The 25,881-nt window shown below is 35.6% G+C and overlaps 1 protein-coding gene across 19 annotated transcripts in view; it reads left to right on the top strand.

Annotated features, from left to right (window-relative positions):
• The window catches only part of NRCAM (neuronal cell adhesion molecule), a 141,489-nt gene that overhangs the window by 86,216 nt on the left and 29,392 nt on the right, over window positions 1–25,881 (top strand). For 10 of the 19 annotated variants that reach the window (XM_052668498.1, XM_052668493.1, XM_052668488.1 and 7 more), the window contains 15 exons: window positions 1,191–1,375; window positions 2,808–2,939; window positions 12,327–12,470; window positions 13,502–13,613; window positions 13,863–14,029; window positions 14,113–14,260; window positions 14,771–14,895; window positions 15,771–15,800; window positions 17,088–17,189; window positions 18,998–19,195; window positions 19,309–19,379; window positions 20,303–20,528; window positions 20,853–20,968; window positions 24,609–24,813; window positions 24,994–25,116. In XM_052668498.1, coding sequence (XP_052524458.1) covers window positions 1,191–1,375; window positions 2,808–2,939; window positions 12,327–12,470; window positions 13,502–13,613; window positions 13,863–14,029; window positions 14,113–14,260; window positions 14,771–14,895; window positions 15,771–15,800; window positions 17,088–17,189; window positions 18,998–19,195; window positions 19,309–19,379; window positions 20,303–20,528; window positions 20,853–20,968; window positions 24,609–24,813; window positions 24,994–25,116 — 2,084 coding nt within the window. The remainder of the gene's footprint in view (window positions 1–1,190; window positions 1,376–2,807; window positions 2,940–12,326; window positions 12,471–13,501; window positions 13,614–13,862; window positions 14,030–14,112; window positions 14,261–14,770; window positions 14,896–15,770; window positions 15,801–17,087; window positions 17,190–18,997; window positions 19,196–19,308; window positions 19,380–20,302; window positions 20,529–20,852; window positions 20,969–24,608; window positions 24,814–24,993; window positions 25,117–25,881) is intronic. The other 9 variants (XM_052668494.1, XM_052668492.1, XM_052668497.1 and 6 more) reach the window with 1 other exon arrangement.

Here is a 25,881-nt window from a genome sequence, read left to right as displayed (position 1 = left end):
AATGATATAACACAATGTCATTTAGAGGTATTCACTTGCATAAACTCCAGAGGGTATGGGCATGTACAGTTTGGCACAGATTGATGTAGGGGTCAGTGCACTGTTTCTGTCACAGCTGTGGTCATAGAATTGTAGAATCTCCAAGGTTGGAAAAGACCCAAGGACCACCCAGTCCACCAATCCTCAACAGCTCTCACAAACCATGTCCTTCAACAAAACATCCAAAGGTTCCTTAAGCACCTCAAGGGTCGGTCTCTTCAGGTGTCCTTGCATTAGCCCCACTAGCATAACCACAACTGTGAGTGGGAATAGAATCAGATCTTGTAATCTTCATCCACTATATGGTTATGGTGGACTTTTTGGCAACCTGGCAATAAATTAATCATAGGTCCAGACTCCAGTAAAATGGCTGTATAAAAACAGGGAAAAATTAAAATATCATGCTTTATATGGATTTGTGTCTTTGTAATGTTTATGTTGCATAACTTTATTCTTAATAATTCAGTGAGGGAAGTTTACACTGTTATCCACAAGAGGCCAGATTCAGGCCTCTTGATTCATTAATGTTTTGGAGCAGACATTCTACAGACATTCTACTCAGTAAGCAACACATTTTAATTTTTGTCTGCTTGAGTTTGAAAATCTTTTGACTTCAGTGGCTGACATGAAGCACAACCAAGATTTAGACACAGTGCAGTAATAAGTAGCCATACTTGACTCAGAACTGACTTTTTTTTTTTTCTTTCTCATAGGAAAGATTTGTTTCCTAACAAATTTGTGTTTATGATGTTCGTGAAACATTAAAATATTAAAATATTGCTCAAAGGACAGTTGTAAACTTATCATTATCAAAAGTTACTCTTACGTAATCATAATAAAAAGTGTAGGTGCAGCAAGATATGAAGTACATTTGTATCCCTTTATTAACCATCAAGGTTTTAAGATTAATCAGCAGACAAGTGTATTCCGTAATTATTAAGCCTACAAACAGATGGTCACTGACAGTGTTAGTGAGGCTTGTTGTTTCCTAGAAACAAATGCTGGCATACTTTGCATGTTTGCTGGACATGTACCACAAATCTGAGTAAAGTCTTTTAAATAGATTGTTCATAAAATATATCTTCAAGTATGGAGTTCTCCTCTTCCTTGTTACCAGTCCCTTAATTTGATCTGCACTTCTGCTTCTCCAGACCCACGCCAGTAATCCGCTGGATTAAAGAGGGCGGTGAACTGCCAGCCAACAGAACGTTTTTTGAAAATTTCAAGAAAACTCTCAAGATTATAGATGTTTCTGAAGCTGACTCTGGGAACTACAAATGTATAGCAAGAAACATATTAGGTTCCACTCATCATGTCATTTCAGTAACTGTAAAAGGTAATACTTAAGGAATCTTAATTCAATACTGTCAACGTCAAGAATGCAAGATTGAAATATGCTTATTGGATCGTAAATTATTGCTGAAAGGATGGATGATAACAGTAAAAAATAATAGGTGAAGTGATCAATAAGCCAACTGAAGCCATCAAACAGACTTTACCACCTCTAACTTCCATTTCTCTTTTTCTTATATTACTTTGTCAAGCAACATGCTAAATTGGGGCTGTATTAACACCAGTAAAATAATTCCTTAGCTATGTTCATTTTAGATCTTTTGATTAACTGTCATTAGACTGCTTCTATCCCTTGTTGTTGTCTTTTTATCTTCCTCCACATCTCTCTTCTTTCTTCTTCGCTTCGTTATTATTTTGTCTTTTCTCCTCTCCATTCATATAGCCCAAATTTTTCTTCAGTTTTTCTGGTCATCTCATGCTCCCTTTCCTCCCTCAGTGAACATTTCTATTTTCTGTTTCCTTGATGTTTTCTGTCTGAATTATTGTCTTACTAATTCCAAAACCACAATATTTTTGTCTGAATAGAAACTGTAAGTATATTTTGAGTACTCTAAAACAAAAAATTTGCAAAAACAGCTTATGGGGCATTTAAGTAACCATTTGTAGTGCTCCCTTTGCATATTCAATAGCTACTTACATTACAGTAGCCCAACGTCCTATTATGGTTGTATTTAGTCTTCTTTTCAAGAACAGAAGACTTGTTTGCACATATCTACCAGACTAAAATCTGAAGTTAAATTGCAAATTGTGATAATATATCATAGATGTGGTTTGGTTGTTTTTTTTTTTTTGTAAAAAATAATTAATTCAAAATGATGACATAGATGCAAAAATTTTGGTAAGCTCAGTGTTCTGTTCGTTTTGATCTCTGTGTGTTTTCAACTGTATCACAAACTTCTAACCCTACTGAAATCACCCGCTGAATTCAGCAAGACCAAAGATTTTGCCACTTATAAATTTCACCCTTGACATGAAATCTTTTTGTATAATCTATCTTAACTTTAGTTCTAACAGTCTAACTACTGAGAACATGCATACATCTAAAATTAATCAAAAGACTATCCTAGCCTCTATAGATGCCGTAGTCAGATAAATCTTGCTGTCTTAATGAAAGACAATTTTTTATTAAAAATGAGTAGCCCTATAAGAAAGAAGGAATGTTTTGTTATTTATTCCAGGATTTTGAAGTAAACAGCTAACCCCTATTTAGTGCAGTTCAATAGCTTAGTTTAGTCAAAGTATTATTTATCACATAATCCTTGAATGTTGTGTGTACAAAAAAAATTGACCACGCAAGTGTATGTCTATACCTATATGTACAGTTTGAACTATTTTATTATTTCCATTGTTGTGCCTCATGGTTTTCAGTACATAATTTTGGAAAATGATTGCTGTGTTTCTGTTTCTAACTCCAGCTTCCCCCTACTGGATAACAGCACCCAGGAACTTGGTCTTATCTCCTGGAGAAGATGGGACATTGATCTGCAGAGCTAATGGCAACCCAAAACCTAGCATAAGCTGGTTAACAAATGGCGTTCCCATAGCAAGTAAGATGTCTAACTGCCTTGCAGGAGGATTAATAAGGAAATACAGAAAGTGTTAATTTTTATAAAAATTATAAATGAGGAACATGTGTTTGAAGATTTTTTTGCCTGACATGTAATAACAAATTATAAATGAGTTATAAGTGTTAAAAATACTGTGGTTGCTAAAAATGTAATAACAAAATGTGCATTAAGTGTGCTTGAGACCACTGGATTTGTGAACGTACACCTGGTTATCCCATCTGGTAGCATGCTTACAGAGAGCCATAGCAACAAAGCTGTACCATTCTTTTTGGAGGAGTATTACTGAGGTATCCTTTCCACCACTGGCATTCATGTTAGCCAATTCCCTCATTTGCTGCCCCAGAGATACACATTTTGTGTCTAAATCAAAAAGATGATGTAAGTCATCACTCCTGTGAACATTCAGAGCACTTTTGCAGGGTTTGCAGATTAGATTATGTTGGAAGCTTCAGCGCATAAAAAAACCCACACGCAGCAAAACTGACCAGGTACATCAGCAAGTGCCTGGAAAACAACATGTCCCAATCAGATGTCAAAGAAAAGGAACCTGTAAGCCTGTGAAATGGTTGTTTCTCTGTGTATGAGTAAGAAGAGCATCCCAGAATTGATGACTAAGTCAAACGCATGTTAGCTGCTACATAAAGCACAACTTTACTTGAGAAGAGCTTGCCAGAGGGTGTTGCAGTGTTTTGTCAGTTGTTTTGCACTCAGCATGGCCACCATCCTTAAATCCCACTTGGTTTGTCTAGCTTTATCCTTCCTTTCTTATAAAGCAATATAAAAACAATCCACCGTTTCCTTTTGAAAAGAGAGAGAGAATGTACTGTAAAATACTGGACTGTTCTGACTCACTGATTGTATGACTGTGACTTTCAGGATTTTCAGGAGGTGTTTGAGATGTGCACCAAAAGTGGTTGTCACATAGATCTCTCTACAGTGAGAATACAGGAAATAGCAAAAGGCAAACAAGAACTTATATTAGATATATTCAAAATATTTGCAATACAAGAGATCTGAAACTGAACTGCAGGGAAAAGTATTCAACTTGAGGAAAATCTAAAGGTATTTACAGAAGACACTCCATGATTCTAATTTCCACAAGTATGTCTGTAATAGCAAAGTAGTTCTCAGAAGCCAACAGAGTCTTGCATTTTCATCTTTTGTACCAAAAGGATGAAATAAGGGGAAGTATTGAAACAGTTATTTAGCCAAGAGCCTATTTCAGGAGTATTACTTAAGTGTAAGTTAAGATCTCTTGCCTGAGATGTCAAAAAAGAAGCTTCCATTGTTTAAGAAAACTATGTAAGCTCACATTAAGCACCATTTCAGAGAGCTATCACTCGTCTCACCGAACAAAGGTAAGTACTGCAGGAAAATAGGAAAATAGCAAAGTAGTCTTATGCATGCTGTGTGTACATAAATGAGAATTTCTGCTTTATGCTTGAATTTTTGTACCAATCCTGTTCTTACTTTTCTGGCTTTTAAGTAGTCTCTACATCCTTCTTATTTGTATGTAGTTGCCATTAATCTTGTTTTGCTTTGTTTGGTGGAGACTTTTGTCTTGGATAGTTTACTCCTTCAGCACTCCTGACTAATAACAGCTTTTGCTGATGATTGTGAAAAGCATCTTTGCCTTGTACTGCTGCCTTGTCAAAGCTGTAGGAGTTGCTATTAAAATAACAAACAAGTAAATTTTCCAGAAAAGGCACAATGCATCTCGCAGCATTTCAGGGTAGCAGTAAAACATTAAGAGATACAAAGTTTTTGGAAGCAGCTGCATGATACCACCAAATTTTCCAAAAGCAAGGGCAGCTCGCTGGCCCTGAGGAATCAGTATGCGGAGCTTTATTGAAGGGAACCCAGGAAAAATTAAAAGACTTTAATAAAATTAACCACTCAACCTCAATAGGAGGGAGGGAAAAAAAAAAAGGAAAGGCAAAAGAATACAGCAAATAATAACTTAGTAGCTAAGTGTTATGCTAAAGGTCACTTTCACTGCTGAGGAAGGCTGAAATTTCACCATCTTAAATATGTAATTTCAAGTTCACTGGATGCTCCAGGACACTGAATCTGTCAGAGCATCAAAGAGAGAAAAGCGTCATGATCACAGAAACTGCAGTTCTTAAGATTCTTGTAATTCTGTGTTATTCTGAGTTATCAAAAAGCTGATACGGAAACTACCAAGTACAGTATGCCCTTTTGTTCACTTGTTACTAAATGACAGAATTGAGCCCCTCTCCCAGCTGAATGATTAGTAAATCACTGTAAAAGGAAACTAAAGCAGCTGTTTCAGCTTCAGGGCAGTGCTGACTGAGCTACACCCATGGCAGGATTTCAAAGAAAAAGAACTACATTTGAATTTCAAAGCCCTGCTGTCATCATGTATCCCACAATGTGCCTCCTGTGGCCCAGTAATCTGTTTGCAATACTTTCATTTTCTATTGGAAAGCACAACTGGGAGATGCTTAATTCTTCCGGTTTTGTTTTTCTGTAATACATTCAGGCAGGGAGGGGGAGTGTTGAAGAAAGAGCTGTCCATCCGTGTCTCAGTGAAAGAGTGAGCCTTAAATAACAGAAGGAGAAAGGAAAAATGGAAAAGGGAAGAAAGATGAAGACCAGATTTGTATCAAAATAAATAAAAAATTAATGTACTTTAAGCATCTATGAAAAAAAGTGAAGTGTTCCAGGTTATATTACTCAGCATGAAGTGATACTTTTAAAGGAAGATTTCAAGTTTATTTGAAATCTTTTAGAACATTTTTTTGGACAGTAATGCTTTAAATTTAAAGCAAGCTGTTCTGGGCATATTGGAGTGATAAAGAGCTAACCTTGTAATGTTTACTCACAGGAGTAATTTGAACCCACATGCACAGTCCCATTGAGGTCAATTAGAATTACTTTGCGAGTAGCAATTGAAAGTTCAGGCCATGATTCTGCCTTGCCTCGCGCTTCAGTTAACACTCGAGTTCTGCATTATTTATACTGCTGCATAATCCGTTGTGTTTTAGTGCTCAGATATTCAACATGGCTTTACAAAAGGGAAGCCATGCGTAAAGTATCTCAACTTTTAAAAAAGTAACAACATGGATTAATTGGGAAGGGGAAGCGCTTTCATAATTGGACTGCAGAAAGACATTGCAAACACTGCACAAAGGACTAATTTATTGGTTCAGTAGTTCATAGTTCATGATGAACTATTAAATATTAAATACACTTAGATTTAAACAAAGTAGTGCACTGAAAGGCACTATTTATTTGCTTTCAAAACGTTCTTCACTTGTTCATATCACATTTCACATTGAATCTTAGTTTGAGTTAGTCTCCATTAGTAATCATACTGAAGGGAATGGTGAAACATTAGCCCTTAAATTTCCTTCATGAAAGGCCTTGATAATCCCTGGCTCGGGGATTTGTTGTCCATCATGCTCTGTGTGAGTACACACACATGCTGCTTATGATGGCCATGGAGGGTGCAGGGAAACCTGCTGGACTCTGATGCCCCAAGGAGATGAATCTGGCTTAGGGCTTGCAGTAGATAGTAAAACCTCTGATAAGCAGCTTTTTTTCATTCTGCACAGATAGTCAAAATACAGCTGTGGCTGTGGGGGTAATACCCTGCCATCCCTTTGGTGTTAATAGTATGATTAATATCAAAAGCTTGTCCTGGAACAAGGATTGCAGTGATGACTGTAAAATATTTAACCGAGAATCATGTGAGATTATTAAGAAAAGGGCACTTTTTTCTTGCTCTATCTCTTCCAGACTTAAGTCTTTGAGAATTCGCTGTGGGTGATAGAGTAAGGCAAAGTTGAAGTTCTTGCTTACTTTCAGTCTTGTATGACCCTATAGGTTTTCAAATCTTTCTGATGCTCTATACTGCTCATCCTTACTATTTTTCTACTGGCTTTTGTCCAGATTTACTCAACTCTGAAAACATAGTCTAGTATTCGTCTGGGTCAGAACCTGCAGCATACCATTGGAACTGTATGCATCTGTGCAGAAATATGTCCTGTTTCTGTGACATTCTTCTGTTGTCGTAGCTAATCCATCAGAATACAGATGTACAACATTTTACAAATAGTTCTTCTGAACTGCCACCTCAGTCTCTCAACTGTAGTTATTTTTAACCACAGAAAGATCTTCCTTCTTTTGAAAATTACTTGTCAACATAAATTTTTGGAGAAAAAAGCAAATCATGAAGATTTGTAGATTATTTTTAGCAAGAGTTAGAATAAAAGTGATCACCTGATACTGTTAGTGATCAACTGATACTGTTAGAATCTGAAGGTCATCACTATGCAAGGACCATAAGATTCTAAAAAACCCAGCTGTCTTTACTTTCTTAATATTTTTCAACAGTAAGGGGGTCTTTAAAGATATCGCTAACATCAGAGCTGAAAACAATGTGTTAAAAGCTAGTGGTAATCTCAGGCATTATTTACATTAACTATTGTTTGGCCATAAACTTAAGGACAGAATCATAATATTAGTAGAACTACTGCAAGAGATGCTCACTATAAAAATCTAACATAATTTTCTCAGCATCACTAAGAGATTGATGCAAAATGAAAATTCAGCTTTACTAAAGAGATGAAAGAGAAACCATCAGCTTAAACAACAGACTTTCTGTTCCTGCATTGGTATCAAATTCTGCAGCTCCTCTTCTGCCTGTGTGGTTTCCTACACTGAAATGATCTTATTCATGAACTTAAAAAAATAAAAATTGCTATTTGAAACGTTTTTCAACGAGCAGATAGTCATTGTGAATACATAGCAGTAGTAATTATTTTTATTCATTACTTTGATAGAATTATAGAATGGTTTGAGTTGAAAGGGAGTTTTAAGATAGTCTAGTTCCACTCCTCCCAGTAGACCAGGTTGCTCAAAGTCCCATCCAGCCTGGCCTTGAATGCTTCCAGGGAGGGGTATTGACAGCCTCATTGGGCAATCTGTTCCAGTGTCCCACCATACTTACAGTATAGAATTTCTTCCTGACATCTAGTCTAAATCCACCTCTTCCAGTTTAAAGCCATTTCCCCTCATCCTGTTGCTACCTACCCTTATAAAAATCCTCCCCCAGCTTTCCTGTAGGCCCCCTTCAGATACTGGAAGGTTGCAATTAGGTCTTCTTGAAGCCTTCTCTTCTCCAGGCTGAAGAGCCCCAGCTCTCTCAGCCTGTCCTCATAGTGGAGGTGCTCCAGCCCTCTGAGCATCTTCGTGGCCTCCTCTGAATCTGCTCCAACATTTCCAAGTTCTTCTTGTGTTGGGGGCTCCAGAACTGGGTGGAGTACTCCAGGTGGAGTCTCACAAGAACAGGGCAGAATCACCTCCCTTGTCCTTCTGGTCACACTTCTCTTGATGCAACCCAGGATATGGCTGGCCTTCTGGGCTGCAAACACACATTGCTGGCTCATGTTGAATATCTCATCAATCAGCACTCCCAAATCCTTCTCCTTAGGGCTGCTCTCATGCCATTCTCCACCCATCCTGTATCTGTGCTTGACTCTGCCCCGACCCAGATGCAGGACCTTGCACTTGGCCTTGTTGAACTTCATGAGATTGGCATAGGCCTAACTCTCAAGATTGTCCAGGTCCCTCGACATAGCATTCCTTCCCTCTAGTGTGTCAACTGCATCTGTGTCATTCAGCTTGGTGTTGTCTGCAAACCTGGGTGCACTTGATCCTACTGTGCATGTCGCCCATGAAGATGCTAAATAACACTGGTCCCATCACTGATCCCTGTGGAACACCACTTGTCACTGGTCTCCACTTGGACACTGAGCTGTTGACCATCCAGCCAATTCCTTATCCAGCAAGTGGTCCATCCATCAGATCCATTTTTCTCCAATTTGGTGACAAGGATGTCATGCAAGACAGTGTCAAATGCTTTGCACAAGTCCAGGTAGATGACATCAGTTGCTGAAGATAGCATGAAAGAAAATGCAGGCACCTAAAGATAATCATAAATCTTTTTGCTCTTCTCAAATTAAAATTAAATTAAAGTTCTTACTTTATTTTTCTGTGACATGTTACTGATCTGGGTAAGATTAGTCCTTATTCATGCTGAAGCTCTATATGTTCCTACTGATACAAGGAAAATCAAGCAAGTAAGTTAATTCCCTTCTTCTCCAGATTGTTTTCAGCCAGAGGGAATCTCCGCAACAGCTGAAGATGACATCAGCATTTTCACTATAGAATAGAAAGGGTTTATATGCAAACTTAGACTGTAATCTACAGTATGCCTCTGGGAAAAAGGAAAAAAAGATATATTACCTTAGATTACATCATGTTTCTCGGGCAATGACAAAAAAAATACCTAATTCTACGCACTATGGGACCTGACTTCTAAGTTAGCAGAGCTGAGAATATCTGAGATCAGCTGGAGCTCATACTTTGTTGTATTTCAGAATGGGGTAACAGTATTGGATTCATCATTTCTGAATTTAAAATTATTAGCCTTTTTGCTAATAATAATAAATTACAGAATAGCAATTGAAGGTGTATACCTCCTTCTCAGTGAGCAATTTCTTATTGTCAATCTGTGTTTTTAATTAGATTATCTTAAAATCACAGCATCATAGAAAAGTTGGAAGGAACTAGAGATCATCTAGTCCTACATGCCTTCTTAAAGCAGAGTATTATCTGCATCAAGTTGCTCAAGACTGTGTCTGCTCAGACTTTGACTTTCCCTAAGTACAGGGGCTCCGTAACCTCCATCAGTCTGACCACATTTTTCTGTTTTTAAGCTTCTAGAAATGATAACAACAATAACAAAATCTTCCAACAATGGATCCTATCTTCCAGTTTTCCATAAGGAAAATGGGATTTGAGCTAAGGAAATGTAAAATCAATAAACCAATTATTTCATGACCTACTAGTTTTCTTTTTTTAAAAAAAGTGTCCTTTTAGAATTTTATTAGTCTGAAATTTGTATCATTTATTTGGATAATAAGGTTATGTTACAGACCGCATTGTCATTTTACAGTTCTTTTGATCTTCTTTTGTTTAGCTTCCTGAGATTGCACAAATAAATAATTGATCAGGAAAATTAAATACTTTAGTAAAAAGGGGTTAAAAAAAAATTGGAATTTTTTTCTTATTTTAAGTGTAAAGGTGTGTTTTAACTGCTTTTGTTCAGAAACCAAACTTCTTCTTCTCTTTTTTTTTTTTTTTTTTTTTTTTCCCCATAAGAGCCATAGTAGTTCTTTAAACATACTGAGGAAAAATAGTTGCCTGGGCTGTCAAAATTTTGTGAAACGAAGTGAGCATGTGTTCAGAAAGACAGACAGCGTTCAGGATGCTCATAGCCAGCTATGACAGAAGTATCTCACAGAGGTCTTACCTCCTTTGTAGACAAATAAGCTATATTTGACTCAATGATTTTGAGACTGAATGTTGTCTGATACAGAACACATGCTCAGCTATACATTACAACAGCAGAAATTTTACAGCAAATCCTTACAGTTCATATGCCCAGCTGTACACATCCATTTTAGTTATCATGTAGTTCTTTGCAGCTTTCCCTGTCAGTTTGTCAAATACATCGAAAGCATTTTCTCCTTTTTGTGCAGCCATTATTTATGGTGACCAGAGTACTCATGAAGGCAGACAAGCAGTGTGTGAGTGCAGGATTATAGTTGAGTAATGTAGCATCTACCTTCCAGGGCCTGGCCCAGCAAGATGCAGTATAGTACATGAGCAAAGAAAGACATGTAGGTTGTGCTTGTGTTGCCTGGAAGTATTAGGTATGTCACAAAACACACAGTAGATGCCAGTCTCAACACAGCTCTCTTGATTCAGCATGCAGGTAGCTAGATAAAAGAAATGAAGCGCTGACTACCCTGATATTTTTTTTCTTTTCTTTTTTTCTTTTCTCCTGGACCCATGACTTAAAACACTTTTCTTAGAACAGGCACCCACTTTCTTTTCTTTGAAGTGTTGAAGAGTGATATCTCTTCCCTAAATGAACCAGTGAGAAGGGAAGATGCTGCCCTTCTTTTTATACAACTCAATGCTTACCTCATGAGGGGTCCTACCAAGCCTGTAAGTTAGAAAGTATGAGATATATCCACACTGGAGGGATACACGAAGCATGGGACAGGAAGGAGCCACGAGCCTCTGCCTTCTGGGGGGATGGTTGCGTACATTTTCCACATAATGGTGATGTGTGTGCAGATACAGAATGCTTCTCATGGGTGACTAGACTGCCTGCTGGGTTACTCACTGCTCCACTATTCTCAGCCCATTAATCCTGTAATGAACATGGCACTTATGAGTTGAGAACTGAGATACTATCTGAAACAAAAGGTACAGTCACTTACAGAAAATCCATGTCAATTTTTTTAATTGATCTTCTCTATGAATCCAGAGAAATCAGGAATATTTCTATATGAAAATGTCTTCCATATAAGCCCTTATTTTCTCAAACTCCAATAATTGGTGTCTATATCGATGTAAAGAAACTATGGTGTTCTTATTTATTCACTTATTTTTCATATTAATATAGCAATAAAATCAGCAATGTATCAACATTAGTAATGTTTTGATAGATTTTACTTAGCTATTTTAACCATTAAATTATAATTTGTGCATTTTTATTCGGTGCAGCGTTATGAGCTAATTCTGTTATACCTCTGTGACTCCAGTTGTATCATAACCGATAGTAATTATTCTTCAGTTATATCTCAAATTTTTATTTTCAGTTATACTCTAGATTCTGGGATGCAAGAGCATTTTGACACACCTCTTGCTGCTATAGAATAGTTGGAGAAGTGGCACTTCATAATAATTATATAAGGGAAAGAGTGCCACCTACTGAATTACTGTCACTGCTTTTGTGAAGACTTGATTTTGTGTTACTCTGAGATAGTTTGAAATGGACTATCTAAATAATTTAGATAATTATAAAAATAGATTTGAAAAGCTGAACAATTAAACTCTAGGGGCCCTAAGGTTCCAATTGTAACACAGTTTTCTTTTGATGTTCAGAAATATTTCTTTATTTTTGTAGATAGTGTTTGTAGTGTCCTGAATTTTGTTGCATCTGTATATTTCCTCCTTCTTGTGTGCAAAATCTGATCTCACCTCTGATTCTTCAGGCAAAAAGAAACACAATACAACAACAAAAGCAACAAACACAAAAACCTTTAAAAAAAGGAAGTCTACCACCCTGAATTGTGGTATATAACGGGTATAGAACTGGAAGAACTTCCTTAATCATTCTGGAATTCAGATCTTACACAGTGAACAAATATGAAAACAGAGTAAATGGCATATTGGTATCGCATATTATATCTTCTTTTCTGTAGCATGAAACATATAATTCAGTTTAAGAGAAAGAACTATTTCTTTTCTTTACACCAACAGTTGCCCCAGAAGACCCTAGCAGAAAGGTAGATGGGGATACCATCATTTTCTCTGCTGTGCAAGAGCGGTCAAGTGCTGTTTATCAGTGCAATGCTTCTAATGAGTATGGATACTTGCTGGCAAATGCATTTGTGAATGTTCTTGGTAAGAAAAAAATGCTTGTATTTTTCAGTCTTCTTGATTATTCACTTGTCTTCTATTATTACATGGATTGTTTGCCCAAGCATTTGTTGAGGTTTTTAGTATATGGAAACTAATATATTTCCTGAGCCTTGTAAAAGCCCCATATACAGATATCTTGGGGTTTCTTTTTGTAGGATATTCCTGAATTTCTCTTTCACTACTACTTGGTAAGAAGCACAATTGTGGAATCTTGAGAAATCTGGAAGATTTTTTTTTATTACTAAATCATAAAAAAAAAAAAGTAAGGTAGGAATTAATATTCCTTAGGATAGAATGTTTCAGTGCACTTTCATGTATTTGCTGGAGTTTGGGGACTGTTAAATATTCGTTACATTTGAAAACTGCAGTATAGACCACATTTTACTCCTGCAGTGATCCCAGATTCAGGTAATCCCTGGAAAAGGCACAGCTAAACTAAAGATGGTCTATAAATTACTATTGCAGGGAGAAATGATTATGCATTAGTCTTGAAGGCCTCCAAGGATGTGTTTCACATTATGAAATATTGTGGCCTCAGGATCTTCCCACTGAATTTAACAAAAATAGTAGAAGGATGGCCCCTAAAGACTCTCTTGAAGGAAATGGCAGGTCTTTTGATTGAGAGACAGTTATTTAAGTGAAAGAACCTCATTTTGGGATTTCTGTTCAAAAATGTAGGTGTTTCACCAAAAATGCCTTCTTTCTGCCCGGAGGTTTTCTTGTAATTATATAGTTCACTCTGTTCCCAGGAGTTTCTCTTCTTGAAGTATGTTCTACTTTAAATTTTCCAATTGAAACCACTGGCTTTAATGCCCTATTAATTGTAAATAGGAAACAAGTGTTTGTTTTTCAGATGAAAATTTTGCTACATTTATATTTCCTCAGGCTGCAAATAGTTGAATATAATTGGACCCTAGAATGAGATCAGAAATACTTCTTTAGGCCCTTCTTGATGTCTTTATGTTTTGCATTTGTATCTTTGCCTTTAAATCCAGATATCTTTATCTTTTCAGCTGAGCCACCAAGGATTCTAACTCCTGCTAATAAACTGTATCAAGTCATCGCAGATAGTCCTGCATTAATAGACTGTGCTTATTTTGGTTCACCTAAGCCTGAAATTGAATGGTAGGTTGTAGTTGTGTTTAAGTTATGGAAAAGAACCAGTTGCACCTATGGAAACAAACATATTAATTATACTTGGCATAGTAACGTGTTTAAGTGCAAAGTTTAAACTTAAATTTAAGCTTGTTTAAATTTCATTATGGATGCTGTCTGTATTTGCTAACATAGCATTCCAAGTTTGTATTTCCAAATAATAAAATATGATAGAATTTAATCATGGCATTGGGTAATGGTGATATCTTTCAATTAAAGGTTTAAGGGAGTGAAAGGTAGCATCTTACGTGGAAATGAGTATGTTTTTCATGATAATGGGACCTTGGAAATTCCAGTGGCTCAGAAGGATAGTACTGGCACATACACATGTGTTGCGAGGAATAAATTAGGAAAGACACAAAATGAAGTACAATTGGAAGTTAAAGGTAAGCTACGAATCCCTGTTTCATCACAAATTACTGTAGAACTTAAGACTTTCTAAATATCTAATAGACATTTCAAATTTCAGACCCAACGATGATAATTAAACAGCCAGAATACAAAGTGATTCAGAGATCTGCCCAGGCTTCATTTGAGTGTGTAATAAAACATGATCCTACCTTATTGCCAACAGTTATATGGCTGAAAGACAATAATGAACTACCAGATGATGAAAGGTATAGACAAAATATTTCATATTTTATTTTTGTTTTCTTGTTTCTTCTGTGTGCTTCTTCTCCTGAATTTTGAAGGGCACACATCAGCCTAGTGATATTTTTCAAGCAATATTATCCCATATTTGATGACTATAAGACTTATCTAATGTGGTGAAAAAATTAAATTAGAATTCAAAATAAAATGAAATGCAATTTTATTTTAATGTATACATTGATAATACATATCAATTATAAGCATAAAAAAACTAAAGAGTAAATGAAGAAATTTCTGCTGTAGATCACAGACAATTAAAAGTATTTCATTTGGAAATAAAAATACATTAGAAAAAAAGGTAGGCAGTTACTATGGAAAGATGTTTAGTGCAGAAAAAACTGCTACAGTTCCTTAGCTTACACTGTTGTCTCGATATTTGCTGAAGTACACATGCTGGATTTGACAATGCTTTAAGCATATTTCTTATAGCAGTACCAGTTATTGAAAGTCATTGGCTGAATCTATTGTATTTGCAGGTTTCTAGTTGGTAAAGACAACTTGACCATTATGAATGTAACTGATAAAGATGATGGAACATATACTTGCATAGTTAATACTACTCTGGACAGTGTTTCAGCAAGTGCTGTGCTTACTGTTGTTGGTAAGAATACTCTAAAAAATTACAATAACAGAACTGTATTTAATTACTGTTAAGTATGAAAACAACATTCGATTTAAAATAAAAATAGGTTTTGATTGCTAGGATAGGACAAAAGAAATTTCAGATACTTGTATATGTGTTTCATTTTTAAAAATATAATAATCTTACTCTGAAGTTTGCTTTTGAGTCATCTACTTACAAAAGGATCGAATGGCTTCAAGACACATGCAGTTTCACAATGTATAGTTTTTAATTTGTATCACACCTGAGCTAACATGGTAAATTATGAATTTCTAAGTACTTGTTATTTCAGGAATCTCTTCTACAGTTAGATTACTCCTCAGAAAGACTGAGCATGCTTGATTGTTGGACTTTTCAATGATTTTCTTATTAAATTTGTTTTCCCTGTTAACTTTTATAATTGCAGATTTTTGTAAAATGTGTTAGTTTGCCCCTTCTCCCAGTTTATAAGAAAGTTTTCAGTAGATGTCCTGTATGATTCTTGACTGGGGAAGTGGAACTGAAGTTCAACATGAGAGTTGAAATCAAGTATGCTTGTGTTTTAAAATCGTATTGTGATCTTATGCATATCTAGGAATGACATCTATTCTTGTACTTACAACCATCCTGTACTCGTTTATAAGTTTTTGTAAGATTACTTTATTTTCCTGATCCATCTATACTCTAAAAAAGGATAAATTATTGTAGAATGCTTTTATCAGTTTTCAGTTTAAAATTCTCAATTACTCAAACTCAACTACTTTAAATAAGTTAGCTTTTCTTTATCTCTAATCGTTATGATCTGTAACTACCTGCTATATTCTGTTCCTTTGGCTACTAACTGATTAAATCCTTTATATTAATGTTCTTTTCAGCTGCTCCCCCAACTCCAGCTATCATTTACGGTAAACTAATACAAAGTTCCCTTCATCTGCCAGATGTATTTCTCATTTTTCCATTACAAAGTGCAACATCTTTTTATCCCTCTCTCTTTTTTTGTGTGTTTGTGTGTGAATGTGTGTTTGTTTTCATCCCATTTTACCAACTGCTTTGGTACTGGAGTAATAGACTTTGGAACTTTACAGTGCAGGGTGCTTTATATTTTAGAGAATAAATGATTTTAAAAGATACATTATTTTTAATTGAGATTACAGTGTGAGAGTATTTTCTAATGGTGAACACTGTAATACAGATCAATTGTATAACCAATGAAAGTCTCAAAAGGTAAATACATTCATTTACTTAAAGCTAATTTGCTATTGAAGAACATGTAGTAGAGAAATTGTAGTATGTTTTTCCTTTAATTTAATAGCAGCTTTCTTGGTCTGGTGTATTTGTGTTATAGTTTGTTTACATTTTATCTCATACAAAATGGGTAGGACCTTATTGTCTCATTTATGATTGATGAAACTGCCAAGAAAGGATTTTGAAATTAAAAAAAACCACCAAAATATCTGTCAGTCATGCATAGCCTTAAAAAGGAAAGCCTACACCCTTTAATTTGAAATCATTTTTTCTGAATTTAGAATTTGAGATACAAAAATCCTTCTGAGTGTTGAGCACATTTATGTAGGTCCTGTCATATGCAGAGAAAATGCTTATGCATTCTTAAATGAGCCTACTCATTCGTCTTTATATTCATGTAACAATTAATATAATTAAATATGTTCTTTAGTTGAAATGAACATTTACATCTTCATGCATTATGAAGGTGTATTTTATCCACTTGTTTGATATTTCAGTATTTCTAAGAAGTACAACAAAAATAAGTATCTTAACAACTCAGTTTCCATTTGCACTATACTTGCTTTGATTTCACAAGCAACATATCTGTAGTGCTTCTAGAAAAGCTTTTTTGATGTGAGTTCTTTATTTTCCATTTTATTAAATATTTCTATTTATAACAGATTATTACTATATAAACTAAACAGATGCTTCATGTTTCACTTTTTATATAACAGTGCAAATTCTTGTCACTGTGTAGAAGTTTCCAAATACATCACCTCTTCCCCATTTCGTATCTGTTTTGTGACAATTGCATGCTAATAGTCATGAAACCATGCTTATTCGAGTCGGTAGATCTGCACTGCTGTATTTGTGGGCTTCTTTTCATTGTAATGTAAGGATTTTTTCAAAGATGAAACAAACATATTGTGGCATGATTATTTGTTTTGTGTTCATTTGATTTACAGCTCGGCCAAATCCACCGCTTGACTTGGAATTGACAGGTCAGCTAGAAAGAAGCATTGAACTCTCATGGGTACCAGGAGAAGAAAATAACAGTCCCATTACAAGTATGTTTGTCTGTGTATATTGTAGCAGCAGACACCAAAGAATTTAAAAAATTTTTCTTGTGCACCATGGAAGAATGGCAAATTCATCTGTTACAGTTGCCATTTATTTGCATTAAAAAAATCACTGATTGTCCGCCACCGCAGAGCCAAGGTGAAAGATTTATTTACTGCCCCGAAGTGCTGGACTTTTATTCCAGAAACCTGTGCGAGTTAATATAAAAGTTGATAGTGATGTGAGCTCCGTCTGACAAGGTTCTCTCTTATGAATATGTAGACAACAGGCTTGTTCATTAGTTGAATGAATAAAAAGTTACTTATGTGTCCTTTGAAAGGTGAAAGCTACTGTCATCTGGCTTTAACTCTGTTGTAATTCCCATGAACTTGAAGTAGTAGCAGTACCACTACCTTTCATCACTATTGGTGGCAGACCCCTATCCTTCATGAGAATATAAACCAGATAGATTTTTTTAATTTGTTTTTCCTAGTCTAGAGAGTTGAGGGAATACAGTGCCTCCATAAGACAGAGAAAATAAATGTATTAAATCTTTTTAGACTGGAAATTGATCTGAAATGTTCTGATTTCTCCCAGTTGAGCACAATGAAAGCACTGAAGTTTTATGCTTTCAGATTTGTTTAATGTATATAAACCCATAATTTGCTTTTTAAAATGTAAGAAAGCATTAATATAAATATTTGAATTATATTTTTTATAATGTATTTATATATTTTTGTGTCAGTACTTTGATTTTTTTCCAGACCAGATGACAAAAGTCTTTTTTTCTTTCCTATTGAAAAGCAATCATTCTGACTCAGGAGATTTAATACCAGGTGATGGTTCATGTCAGAGATTTTCCAATGCATACATTTAAATACTGGAAATTTTATTCTTCAAATTAAGTAATGCTGGTATTAATTACAGTAAATTTAAATTGATGTGTGGTCCGTCCCCTGAGAGGTTGTGAAACAAAGCATTTGCATCATAAGTAAGGCTAATGTTGTGGCTCCTGTTACCAGCTCAAAAAAACGGGGCTCAAAGATACCATTTCATTTTGAGTGATCCTTTTACAAAGGTAATATGATTCATATACTAGAATCTGTCTTTTGGCTGATTGACAGCTGAAAAAATGCATAATAATGTATAATTATTTTACTTTTGGTTCTACAAATCTGTCTATCACTGAGGTTGTATGTTCTGCACAGATTTGACTGCAATTAATAATATTCACTCAGAAAAATCTCAAGAAATTAAGTTTCTGTACATGAATTCCTTGACTTGAGTATACTGAAAAGAGCACTTAAAAATCTTCCTCAAGTAATGGCTCTTGACTTTAAATAGTTGTTCATTGATCTGACTGAGGAAAATGGATATGGTCTTAATATATTGTATAGGTACTACAACAACGTCATCTTGATATAACCAGGAGCAATGTATTTGTCAGCCAAAATGATATTTTATATCAAAATTCCGATCTTGTCCCACTTTCTTGCTGTGATAGTTCAAGGATTCCTGTTACATTAAAATCCAGTACCTGGCAGATAGCTCTTACAAGAATGTGCTGCCTGACATCTGTATTAGTAAGAATACCACATAGCAAAAGAATGAGTTCTTCTCTTAGATTTCCATCCAGGCAGTACTTTTGAGATCCATATTATATATGTCTCCTATGTTCTTAAACTTCAGTTTCCATGATTTTTAAAAATGTTAGCTGGATTGCTCAGTTTTGATTAGCTCGTTCAAAAATGACTACGCTGATCTGGGGAGGTGTTGCAGGTTTTGACATAAAATTGGATTCTATTTCTGTTTCCAGACTTTGTGATTGAGTATGAAGATGGATTGCATGAGCCAGGGGTATGGCATTACCAGACGGAAGTTCCTGGATCTCAGACAACTGTACAGTTGAAGTTGTCTCCATATGTCAACTATTCATTCCGTGTGATTGCTGTCAATGAAATTGGTAGAAGTCAGCCAAGTGAACCATCTGAACAGTACCTGACAAAATCCGCAAGTAAATAAGTATTCCTGCCTACCAGTGATTGATCTATGCTGTGAATGGCATTGTATTTGCTTGGAATGGAAATGGCAGTCATTCTTGCTCACATGTAAATACTTTGTTTTTAGACCCCGATGAAAATCCTTCTAATGTACAAGGAATAGGCTCAGAACCTGATAATTTGGTAATAACGTGGGAGGTAAGTTTGGATTTTGGAAGTTTGTTTGTTGTTGCTGCTGTGAGTAGCATTGTTAAAGAGAGTTTTTTTAAAGAAATAATATCTATCTGAGATTTGCCTGTGAGATAATATATGTATTGTATGTTTAACACATTCTTAGAAAAGAAAAAAAATAGTAGACATTTCCCATTCTTCATTTTCAGGGAAAATCTGAATACGTTATCAAAGAAAAATGTTTTTTCAAGGTGCCATATTTTCCTTGAGTGATTTCTCTGAGATAAGCAACTAAATTGGTAATACAAGATGTTTTGCTGCCAATGTAGAAAAACTTAAGTATGTAAATTGTGTTTTATCTCAAGTATACTCTTAGAATGAATTCTAATGTAAAACTTAATTCTCAGCTCTTGTCATAAGCTGAATTGCTGTGCACAATTCCTCTGAAAAAAAAAGCAAAAACACTTGTGTTTCTGTCAAGCCCTTGCCATCATGGTAGGAGCTCAAGAGAGCCGTTTAAAACCAATTTCACCTGCCAGGCAAAAAAACATCCTCTAGAGACACACAATTTTAGGGAGCTGGTGTAAATCTGTTTCTCCCTCTTCTACTTCTAAAAACTATATTTAAAAATGAAATATGTATAGAAACCCCCATATTTCTATACATATAGAAATATGTATAGAAAAATAGAAATATGTATACGCTAGGTTATCTGGTAATTAGCTATTATCTTATTCAGAACTCTCAATGCAATTTTTACTAATACTGAAAAGCAACTGAAACTACCTCATATAAGAAGTAATTTGGAAATTTCAGCAGTGCTTTTTTGTCCCTGAACACAATGGTAATTTTTCAGTAAAATTCTAAATCAACAACTTTGTGACTTCAGATTTTTTTTCAGTGGTTACAGAATATTTTAAAAGCTGCTTGATTTACTCTTTTTATTTCAGTCTTTAAAAGGCTTTCAGTCTAACGGACCAGGACTCCAATACAAAGTCAGCTGGCGCCAGAAGGATGTTGACGATGAATGGACATCTGTAGTAGTTGCAAACGTGTCTAAATATATTGTGTCTGGTACACCAACTTTTGTTCCCTATGAAATAAAAGTGCAGGCTTTAAATGACCTGGGATATGCACCAGAGCCATCAGAGGTTATTGGACACTCAGGGGAAGACTGTAAGTTTCCTAGTTTGACTCCGTAGTATTAATTAAAAGCAACTAGGTGTGTAATCTGAGTGGGAATTGAAGTATTAAAGTATTGATAGTAGTATGAAGTATTAAAAAGAGATGTAGTTTATTTTTTTTTTTTTTTGTAAGTTAAAATGAAGTAAGTTGGAAATAGTAAGCATTCATAAAACTCTGTAGTATTTATGTTGAGATTGGTTTTTTTAGCACACAGGATCAACTTTTTAACCTGCCTTCTCAAGGAAATGCTATAAGTCATTCCAAGAAAGTATTTTCACGTGGTGTTTGATCCTAACTCAGTACCTTTCCACACAGTGCCAATGGTTGCTCCAGGCAATGTGCAGGTTCATGTAATTAACAGCACATTGGCAAAGGTGCACTGGGACCCTGTTCCACTAAAATCTGTCCGAGGACATCTTCAAGGGTATAAAGTAAGTACAATCAAAAGCTTGCTATTCTCATTTATTAAAATAGATCACTTCTGCTAGGTGAGATTGTATCCAGATTGAAGTAACTTGATATGTAAGAGATTTCTTGCTTTTCAGTGAGCTCACAAGTTTTGCTGACAAGAGCAACAGTGCTGTTAAGACTTATTTAAAATTTGGCAAGGCTCCAACCTCCTGTGACATTGTCCTTGAAGAAAAAGGAGATGTTTTTGCAATCAAGTTTGCATGTATTAAATAGATTAAAAGCTTATAATAGCTTTACAGATCTTTTTCCAAAAGGTTATTTAGAAGATGAGGAGAAATAGTTTCTGTTAGATTTTCTTCAAGGTATAATGCTATTGACTTTTTTTTGCAGCTGTTCATCTTCTGCTAAAATATGATTAGTCACATGATTCTGATGAACTAGCCAGTTGGTACTTTAGTGTGGTGTCTCTTTAGAGGCCAAGGAAAAGCTCAATTTAGAGATATAGGAAATGTTGGAAGCTGTAGAGTATACCTGAAGGAAGCTTACTGTATTGTCTTTGATGATAACTGGGTAGGCTGTGTTGGAAACAAAACAATGCAATTAGAAAAGAACGGAAGACTTCAAAGTAGGAAACTGGACCAGCTGGTGACCTTCATAAGTCAGGGAAAATCCAGTCACAAAGGTTGCTTTAGAGCTCTTTAGAGTTTTTGCATTGGAAGCAAATCAGAAAAAAATCAAGAATTGACACTTGAGATGTATGATAGATGTGCTGTGGAGAGCAGAGGATAGAATGAGAGGATACATTAACCTCCTCTGCAAAACAGTAGAAAATAAGTAACTACTTATTCACTCATCTCTATGCATACTAATAAATATTTCCACCAGAACAGGTAAGTTCCGCAGCCTGAGCTATGTTACTTTATAAGACAGACTATTTTGAACTACTTCTGTTTAAATGAAAAGAGAAAATATTTTAAAACTGACAGAAGGAAAGAATATTTGGAACAAAAGAAATGCACATCATACTTATAAATTTGAGGACTAGAATTCAAAAGCAGTGAATCTAAACTTCAGTGCATTACAGGTTGTTGTATTCCTGGTATGTGGGTATGACTTATCTGGTACAAAATGCCACTGTCTGGAAAGACATAAGCTAGTCCTGTAATGAGCTAATGTAAGTATTTGTAGTTAGTGTGGTACTTTGCCCTATATAATAAATCTGGCCAAGAAGCAGGACTTATTATACTTTTACATCACTATCTGTTAGATTACAGTCTCACGTCAACCTGCATATCAAACAAGCAAACAGGTAACCAAAGATCATCCATTATGTTAATGATAATTAAAATTCAATGATAATCAAAATTTAATGAAGTTATTACTCCCTATTAAAACAGTTACTACAATGCTAATGCCCATAATCTGAATCACCAAATTTCTGTTAATGATAATTAATTAAAAAAAAAAAAAAAAAAAAAAGCCATGGACAGAAACCCTTGCCAATGTATCCAGTGTTTTCACTCTTCAAAGGCTTGTTTACAGGGAGTTGTCATAATCCCAGTTTTTCTGTCCTCTATTTCCACTCTTCTCTTTCCATTAGCCTAAGTTAGTCATGCCATGGTACCTTTTGTTTAGTGTGTTAGTCCTTCTCTGTATCTGGTATGTTTCTTGGTTTTTGGTTTTTTTCTTTTTGAAGAAGAGAAGAACTGCAGTTACACAAAGCTAAGCAGTGCTGAAGCTAAAATAAGTTAGGCAACAGTCATAGATAAAACAAGTTCAAGACTACGGGACTGACAGCTGACCTGACCACTGAGTAATTTTGCTTTAATAGCTAGGATAAATGAAACAATGGTATATCCTGGAATAAGTTGCAGATGCAGCAGAAGTTTCTTAAATAATTTTTACTGATACAACTAAATCAAGCTAAAACTAGACAAGGTGTACCATGTCCTAAGACTTAAGAATAGTTAGTTACTGAAACAAAGCTTTCTCTGAAGTAATGTTGAAAACTTGTCACGTGCATTTTGCTTAGTGTCTTAGTTACTGAAATAGCTTATAAAGCATATGATTATATGTTTTTAAAATGCTTCAGAAAAAGTGGGCTGGCAATTTAACAATTCCCTTTTATGAATTCAAATGTGAAATCACAGCTTCCTTAATTAAATAGGTGATTTATATTTGGCAAAAATATTTGGCAGAAATTTACCCGTTTACACTGTTACATCAATTTTAATGTTTGGTTTTGAGTACGTGAAAATTATGCAGTGAAAAATGAAAAGTCATGCACTTGCAGCTGATACTCCAAGGATTAACACAGATGTTTGTAGGTGCAAGTGTTAATGTCTTTCCAGAAGCTGTGGTAGATTCTGTACGGTAAAGATAGGGCAGTCAAGGAGATTCCAGTATTTACCTGTGAGGCTCATCTGCAGATTTTTAGAAACAAATTTAGCAAAATGGACGTCAGAATAAGCTATGTGCTCTGATTCTTCTGTCATATAAAAGGAGGAATAGTTCATACATGGAGATCTTTATATGACTGTGACTTCAGAGACCTTTCTTGATTTGTGTGTTTTTCCAGCCTAGAAAAATGTCAGGTTTTTTTCTTTTCACACTAAGAACAGCTATTTGACCTCCATATCACAGGGAATATACATGCATGGTTAGAGGAAAATTATCTAATCGTGTAACAAGATGGCAAGACTGCTTTGAAAGCTGTGTAAACTTCTTCCTGCAAGTATGGATTTATATGAACTTAAGATGCCAACTTGAGAATCATCTAATATGAAGGCTGTTCCAAAGCAGAATTTGCATCAAACTGGCTTCAATTATAAGCAGGACTGGCAGATGGTAATCTTCACCCAGTCCTGAAGGCACAACTTTCTGGATGAGTTTTACCCCTGGAGCACTGTGTTGCTTTGGATAGCGAGCTGAGGCCAATAGGATGAAGTTCAGCAAGAACAAGTGCTGTGTCCTGCACTTCGGCCATAACAATTTCAGGCAATGCTACAGGCTTGGGGCAGAGTGGCTGGGAGACTACAGGAAATGGACCTGGGCTGTGCCTTGAGTACTGTGTTCACTTCTGCGCCCCCCACTACAGGAAAGACATTGAGGCTCTGGAGCATGTCCTGAGAAGGGCAGCAAAGCTGGTGAGGGGTCTGCAGCAAAAGTCTTATGAGGAGCAGCTGAAGGAACTGGGATTATTTAGTCTGGAGAGAAGGTTCGGGGGGGACCTTATTGCTCTCTACAACTGCCTGAAAGGAGGATGTGGTGAGGTGAGGGGTTGGCCTCTTCTCCTGCATAACTAGATAGGATGAGAGGGAATGGCTTCAAGTTGTACTAGGGGAAGTTCAGGTTGGATATTAGGAAAAATTTCATTTCCAAAAGAGTGATCAGGTGCTGGAATGGGCTGGAGGTGTTTGAGAAACATTGAGAAGTTGAACTGAGGGATGTGATTTAGTGGGAAGTTTTGCTGGTAGGTGGGCGGTTGGACTGGGTGATCTTGAGGCCTTTTCCAACTTTGGTGGTTCTATGATTTTCACTTGAGCTTTTTTAAATTATGGTTACTCCTACATATACAATTCATGAATATGCATGGAAAAGCTTAACTTCTGCAAAACTAGAATATCTCTATACCCACTGTAAATTTTCTTTTGTCTTTAGGTTTACTACTGGAAAGTACAGAGTCTATCCAGAAGGAGTAAGCGGCATGTAGAAAAAAAGATCTTGACTTTCAGGGGAAACAAGACTTTTGGAATGTTACCAGGGCTAGAGCCCTATAGTTCTTACAAGCTGAATGTTAGAGTTGTTAATGGTAAAGGAGAAGGACCAGCAAGCCCAGACAAAATGTTTAAAACTCCTGAAGGAGGTACGAAATGAAAATAAAGATGTTGTATACTCAACATCTGAGTATACAACAACTGAGGATACAATTGCTGAATTTTTTTTTATATCATAAAATAATAATATGGCTCAATATTGTAATATTTTTAATAATTCATGAGTTAAGTTCATCTAATTTGTGTTTACCATATATTCTTCTTAAAAGTTCCTAGCTCACCCTCCTTTTTGAAGATCACTAATCCAACACTGGACTCTCTGACTCTAGAGTGGGGTTCACCTACCCATCCAAATGGTGTTTTGACATCATACATACTGAAGTTTCAGCCAAGTAAGTTTATTTTGTATATAGCTCTACCTTTGACAATATGTCCAGCAAACAGTAAATCATTTCTTAAAAGTAATGTTAAATTTATGATGTTCAAAAAGATATAATTGCACTAGAGATGTCAAGTTTGAAAAAGCTCAATGTATTTTGACAATATATCTGATCCTATTTGAATAATTCTTCTTGTTCAAGTACAAGTTTAGCACTTTTCTATTAGTTTTGTTTTCTCAAACCATGCTTCACAGGAAAATGGAGGTGAAGGCCCACAGATAATCAACAGCCAAATCAAAAGCACTTATAAATCCTTTGTTCTGACTGCAGAGAAATATCGCTAGTGGTAGATCAAAATAAATCCAATTGTATTGTTGTCTGCCTTTTCAATTTTCACAATATTCTAATTTTAAAATAAAAAATATCACATGTGCCATTCATTCATATCAGAGATATACAAGATTTAAATTAAAATGTGCCTGATATCCCTTCAGCCTGTCACTTCCTTAGGATCCACATGCCCAGAAATTAGTCAGCAAGGACACTGGGAATTAGGAATTACGTTCATGGGACATCTTAAGGTAGATTGTTTTCTCTCACTTACCAAATTCCACTGTTTCCTGGCATTAGGTAGAAGACATTTCAGCATTTTTACTTCTAAGCATACTGAATTTATTTCTAAGCAGTTAGTTCAGAGTTTCAGAGGTCTTAGGTACTTTACTTAAGAGGATGCAACTTGAGCTTAAGAAACCTATAGGTGTTTCCCATTTCCCTGTT

This window comes from Tympanuchus pallidicinctus, unplaced genomic scaffold (genome assembly GCF_026119805.1).
Source record: "Tympanuchus pallidicinctus isolate F22 unplaced genomic scaffold, pur_lepc_1.0 scaffold8, whole genome shotgun sequence".
Lineage (NCBI taxonomy): Eukaryota > Metazoa > Chordata > Aves > Galliformes > Phasianidae > Tympanuchus > Tympanuchus pallidicinctus.
This window is presented reverse-complemented; position numbering and strand designations above follow the sequence as displayed.